The sequence below is a fragment of the Helianthus annuus genome, chromosome 1 (genome assembly GCF_002127325.2).
Source record: "Helianthus annuus cultivar XRQ/B chromosome 1, HanXRQr2.0-SUNRISE, whole genome shotgun sequence".
Classification (NCBI taxonomy): Eukaryota; Viridiplantae; Streptophyta; class Magnoliopsida; order Asterales; family Asteraceae; genus Helianthus; species Helianthus annuus.
In genome coordinates, this window is record NC_035433.2 from 70,731,500 (window position 1) to 70,737,934 (window position 6,435).

Below are 6,435 nucleotides of genomic sequence, written 5' to 3' on the forward strand. Positions count from 1 at the left end.
AAGTACAAGACAACTAAACATCCTTTCTTTTCATTTTTCATATTTTTTTCTCTTTTTTTTTCTTTTCTGATTTTTCTGTTTTTTTCTTTTTCTTTTTTTTTCATAGAAAATAACCATGCAATAAAGCATCACATATCTACATCATATTACTACAACTACTACTAATACTAAAAGACCGGGTCAATTTGGGCAAATTTTTAGGTAAGTAGCTAGGGGTAACAAATGATAGGCTTTTAGGCACAAAATTGGGCAACTAAATGTCCAAACCCCCGCCCCTCTCACTACCATGCTCATATATATAACTTATGAGGTCCAACCCCCCAAATCCCACACTCGCTCACACCAACGACGAGGCTACCTAAATGCCCTTATCCTTTCTACATTCATGTCTAACTAAGGACTCAAATCGCATTCAAGCACAAGTTCTAATGCACCCCCACCCGTAGCCACTCTCATCAAAGATAAGCATTATTTATATACAAGTGTGGCTACAATTCTCACCAAGAATGAAAAAGGTATCAAGGGTTGCCGGTGCACCAATTTGAGTTTAATCTAGGGTGTTCAAATTTTCACATCGTTTTGCTTGGCTCAAAATTTTTCAAAACCTTCAAAAATTCCCCCCATCCCCACACTTGGGATACATTGACCCCAATGTATGACTTTAGGAGGCTTTGATCACTAAAATCATTCAACATGACAAAAAGCTTCTTCACTCAAACCCCAAATTTCTTTTTAGATTTTTCATTTTATAATTTTTTTTATGTTTTTCTTCTTTTTTTTAAACACATGACACCACCAACAAGCACCAACCCAACAAAACAACACAATCATACACCACCCAACCGCCCAACCGTAAACAAAACAAAACAAACTAACACATATGCACAAAAATATACAAAAGAGAAACACAACCTTACTAATAGTAGCGCGGTCCCGGAGGTCCAAAGATGGAAGACATCATGTCGTTCCATTCTCCAAATGCAAAAGAGCCGCTACTACTACTTCCTCCTTGTTGTTGTTGGGCTCCCTCTTGTTGCCTTGGGTCAATCCATTGTGAGTGGTGGATCGGCGGGGTTGGATACGAAACACTACCATCATACGGTGGTAGAGACGCATAATCCACATGTTGTGGATCCACAACCACCGGCCGCCCGGCATGATAATCAGCGTGCATCCTCCTCTCTTGATCGTCATAATACCGATTATTCGTTTCCACCTCTTGAGAATACGCAAAGGTGCGGTTCCATGCCTCATTACGATCAAAATTTTGCTTCAAAGAACGCTCGATACTTGCACTCATCATGGTATTTTGGTCATATAACGTCCGCTCCGGTCCCGACCACGTGTCGAAGACGGAAGCCGAGGGACTTTGGTTTGCTATTACTTCTTGCATGGTACCTTCATACGCCCACCCGGGCACATAAGATCGCTTAGTATAATCGTAGAAAGCACCACCAAAACCTCCACCATGACCCCCTTGGCCCACATTCAAATTCACACCGCCTTGTGGTTGCTCCTCATAATCTTCATCCCCACTTGGGATCTCCGCTTCACTCTCGGGTTCATCCGCTTCACCCGGTAACAAATCTCTTGCACCCGCTTTAAGAGCTCTCCATCTTTGACCCTCGGATTTTAACTTGTGATACCGCTCCGATTGGGTATATGTCCAACCACTTCCCATTTTGTCTAACGTAAACGGTTGGTGCCTCTTCGTTACCCCTCGATCCTCCGAAGTAAGAGCTTTCTGCTGTTTCATCAATCCCGTGATGATCCTACAATATGGGACAATGTCCCTTCCATATTTGTTTCGGCTGATCCACAGGTGGTGCATGATGAGATAGCGTATCGGAAAACGGGGAGACCCATGCATTAGCGAATAGAGGACAGGTACCTCCGGATATCTCACCTGTTCCTTATCTCCTCTTCGCGGTATCACATTCAACAAACAAATAGCTAGCAACAGCTTTGCTTCGATTCTCAAATTTTTCCGGTACAAAATTCCATGATACGTACCCGGCAAAAATAATGTTGCTAACATATCGTTCCACCGCGGGTGCTTCTCCGGTTTCACTAACAGATCATCGAGAGTGGGAATCCTGTAATCACGAGCCGGGAGACTGTCATACTTCCCGAGCTTCTTCAATGTGTCAAAGGACATCTCCACCGGTACCCCGTGTACCTCACCAATTAACTTCATCTGTGATGGCTTGTCATAATTGCTACATTTCAAAGTCGCCATCCATTCTTGTATCTCGGTCATAAACAAGTTGCTTTTGTCTTTATCGAAACATTTAAGCGCCGATTCCCATCCCAACGCTCGAAATTTATCAAACACCCCAAACTGTTGGAACTCCACTTCCCGAACTTCTCGTTCACAAATGAAGGCCGCTGCCTTGTTCTTGAGCTTATTCATTCTATCATGATATAATGTTGGCTGCCACTCCTCTGGCTGGTCATCCAGAGGACCCGAATCCCATACCGGCTTATCATGTGGATCCAACTCCATTTCTTCTTCACTCCCACTCTCGCTTTCACTTATCCGACCCACATATTGCCTTTTTCACGGCTGTTGTTCCACTTGTTTGCCTTTCCCTTTCGATGATGACGAACTAGATCCCGCTTTTTCTTTCGTCTTAACCATTTTTCTACACACATGAGAACAAACAACACAAGGAAACAAAGCAAAATTAGGCTCCTCTCTCCAAAATATCCCCACACTTGCTTGTTACTATGGTTGTAGATGCTAGTGAACTATAAGTGTATAAGTTTTTCAAAAATATGGGCATGGTGTCTCTACAATGTAGAAATCCCCAAAAGTTCACTACTTTACTAACCATCCTACATCTACAACCATACTCATGTTCAAGAACAAGTAACAAGTAACACTATAAACAAGCAAGTGGGGATGAACAAACATCAACAATAACCTCAATCTTTACAATGCATCATCAAAATACACAAATTAAACTTCCATACCTTGTTTTGAAGATGCTAAAGTGCTTGTGAAACAAAAACTCCAAAAACCCCCAAAAATTTTCGGACTAGGGTTTGGAATTCGGACCCAAAAACTGCATTTTCTTGTAAATCTCTTGTCAAAATCAGAAACTACGTGAAAAATTAGTCAATATAGACTCCAATTTCACTTAGTTTGGACAAGGATTGATGAAGCTATGGAGAGTTAAAGGTTGGAGAAGAAGAAGAAGTTGTGGGTCATGAGATGGTGATGGTGATAGATGAAGAAGAATTGTGTGGATGGGGTTATGTCACGTGACCAGATGTTATGATTTGTGTTTCTTTTTTTTATGTTAAACACGGAACCGAAACGACCCATTCACTTTTGTTGCGTACCGTAACTTACGGTCCCACCGTAAGTTACGGTGAGACTTGAACCTTAAAAATCCACCGTAAATCAGTAGCGAAATACCGTAAAGCCTCACTTTTTTTTCTTTCCACCGTAAATTACGGTGTGAACTCGGCACTTCTGATTCTACAAAAAATGAATTTTTTAAGTGATTTTTTTTGTATTTTTTTAGTTTTTTCAATTTTTTTATGTTTTTAAATTTTTTCAAAAATGTGTAAAAATCACCCTACCCCCTCAAAAGTCCCGTGTTGTCCTCAACACAATGTTAGAGAAATCCGTGACCCGAACGTCCCCACACTTGTTTCAAACACGGATTTCGAGGAAATACGGCAATTGTGCAAACTATAGAAAACAAACAAAACAAAACACTACTATGTACACTACCAAACCTGGGCCTCTCATGGTTATTCCTCATCGACCGGGCGCAAGATGTAGCCCGCTTTGTCAAGCTCCAAGTTGTTGATGTCGTTCCCCTCCAAGTATGGCTTCAACCGGTGACCGTTCACCGTTTGTTGTTTCAATGTTTGCTCGTCTTGGATATCTACATCACCAAACCTTCCAACTCTCCGAATGACGTACGGACCCATCCATTTGCTTTTAAGCTTACCCGCGAACATCTTGAGTCTTGAGTTATACAACCAAACTTTTTGACCCACTTCAAACGTTTTCTTTCTCAATTTCGCATCATGCACCTTCTTGAGTTTATCTTTATAGGCCGATGCACATTCGTACGCCTCATCTCGAATCTCTTCTATTTCGCTCAATTGCAACTTTCTCAACTTCCCCGCCTCATCATAATCCGCGTTAACCGTCTTAATTGCCCAATGTGCTCTATGCGCTAACTCCATTGGCAAGTGACAACCTTTACCATACACCATCCGGTAAGGCGTTGTGCCAATAGGAGTCTTGTAGGCCGTTCGGTATGCCCACAATGCATCGTCTAACTTACTCGACCAATCCTTTCTATCCGTTCTTACCGTCTTCATGAGAATCTCTTTGATTTGACGGTTGGACACTTCGACTTGTCCACTTGTTTGCGGATGGTAAGGTGTGGCAACTCGGTGATTCACGCTATACCTCTTCAATAGTTTCCCAAAGTTGAAGTTCTTGAAATGCGAACCACCATCACTTATAATGACCCGCCGGATTCCAAAACGAGAGAAAATGTTGGATTGAACAAATTTACGAACAACCGAATGGTCGTTTGTTCGTGTTGCAATGGCTTCAATCCACTTCGAGACATAATCCACCGCTACCAAAATGTATAGGAAGCCATTCGAATTCGGGAAGGGACCCATAAAATCTATACCCCATACATCAAATATCTCAACAACCAAGATTGGTTGTAACGACATCTCATCCCTCTTCGATATACTTCCCATTTTTTGACAATTTATACAATTTCTAGCGAATTCACATGCATCCTTGAAAATGGTGGGCCAATAAAACCCACATGAAAGAACCCGATAGCCTGTTTTGTGCCCACTAAAATGACCTCCACATGCGGACGAATGGGCATGGGTCAAAATTTCCCACACTTCTGTTTCGGGCACACACCTTCGTATAACTTGATCCGGTCCAATCTTGAAGAGATCTGGTTCATCCCAAATGTATTGTTTTACTTGAACCATGAATTGTTGTCGATGTTTCTTTGTCCAATGACTTGGGATAGCACCCGTGGCTAAGTAGTTGACATAATGAGCATACCATGGTGCAACGAAGGTGGAAACGGCTAAAAGTTGCTTGTCGGGAAAACTTTCATTGATTTCACTCACATCATCGGTCCCTTCCACCGGAATCCGAGACAAATGATCCGCCACTACATTCTCGCTTCCCTTCTTGTCTCGGATCTCTAAATCAAACTCTTGTAGCAATAATACCCACCAAATCAAACGAGGCTTCGCGTCCTTTTTCTCCATCAAATACCGGACTGCGCTATGATCCGAATAAACCACCACTTTGCTTCCCCAAATATACGAGCGAAACTTATCCAAACCGTACACCACCGCTAGTAATTCCTTCTCGGTTGTGGTATAGTTAAGTTGTGCTTCGGATAAAGTTTTGCTTGCATAGTAAATAACCACCGGTTTCTTGTCAACACGTTGACCCAAAACTGCACCAATAGTGGTGTCGCTCGCATCACACATTATCTCGAACGGCTTTGACCAATCTGGTGGTTGCAAGATGGGAGCCTTGACCAAATGTTCCTTCAAAACAGTGAAAGCTTGCATACACTCGTTAGTAAAATCAAATGGGACATCTTTTAATAACAAGTTGCATAAGGGTTTGGTGATAACACTAAAACCCTTAATGAAACGTCTATAAAAACCCGCGTGTCCCAAGAACGACCTTACACCCTTAACATTTTTCGGAGGTGGCAAAGATGATATTACCCGTATTTTTGCCTTATCCACCTCCATCCCCCTTTCAGAAATTACATGACCCAACACAATGCCCTCTTGCACCATGAAATGACTTTTCTCCCAACTTAACACTAAGTTTTTCTCAACACATCTTTTTAACACTTTTTGTAATTCATTGAGACAAGCATCAAAACTAGTGCCAAAAATGGAGAAGTCATCCATGAATACTTCGAGCGACTCTCCAACCATGTCCGAGAAAATACTCATCATACATCGTTGGAAAGTTGCCGGAGCATTACACAAGCCAAATGGCATTCGCCTAAAGGCAAAGGTGCCATATGGACAAGTGAAGGTGGTCTTGTGTTGGTCATCCGGGTGTATGGCGATTTGGTTGTAACCCGAATACCCATCTAAAAAACAATAGTATTTTTGACCCGATAGTTTTTCAATAATTTGATCAATGAATGGTAGCGGGAAATGATCCTTAGAAGTGGCGGCATTCAATTTCCGGTAGTCAATACATACACGCCACCCGGTAACCGGTCGGGTGGCAATTTGTTCACCACTTTCATCCTTGACTACTTGAATGCCGGCCTTCTTAGGCACAACTTGGGTGGGACTCACCCAAGCACTATCCGAAATCGGATAAATAATTCCCGCATCCAACCATTTAATTACCTCTTTCTTAACTACCTCCCGTAGGTTCGGATT

The 6,435-nt window shown here is 42.1% G+C and overlaps 1 protein-coding gene across 1 annotated transcript; it reads right to left on the reverse strand.

The window, feature by feature from the left end:
• Positions 1–462: 462 nt before the first annotated feature.
• On the reverse strand, positions 463–3,226 carry LOC110936910. Its single transcript, XM_022179318.1, has 2 exons — positions 2,977–3,226; positions 463–2,645 (listed from the first exon to the last, which is right to left on the reverse strand). Exon 2 carries the CDS (start codon positions 2,504–2,506, stop codon positions 917–919), a length of 1,590 nt encoding a protein of 529 aa, XP_022035010.1. The 5' UTR covers positions 2,507–2,645; positions 2,977–3,226; the 3' UTR covers positions 463–916.
• Between the last annotated feature and the right edge of the window lie 3,209 nt (positions 3,227–6,435).

Coding starts and splice junctions, on each gene's coding strand:
- LOC110936910 (XM_022179318.1), bottom strand. CDS start 2,506: ATGGAGTTGGATCCACATGATAAGCCGGTATGGGATTCGGGTCCTCTG.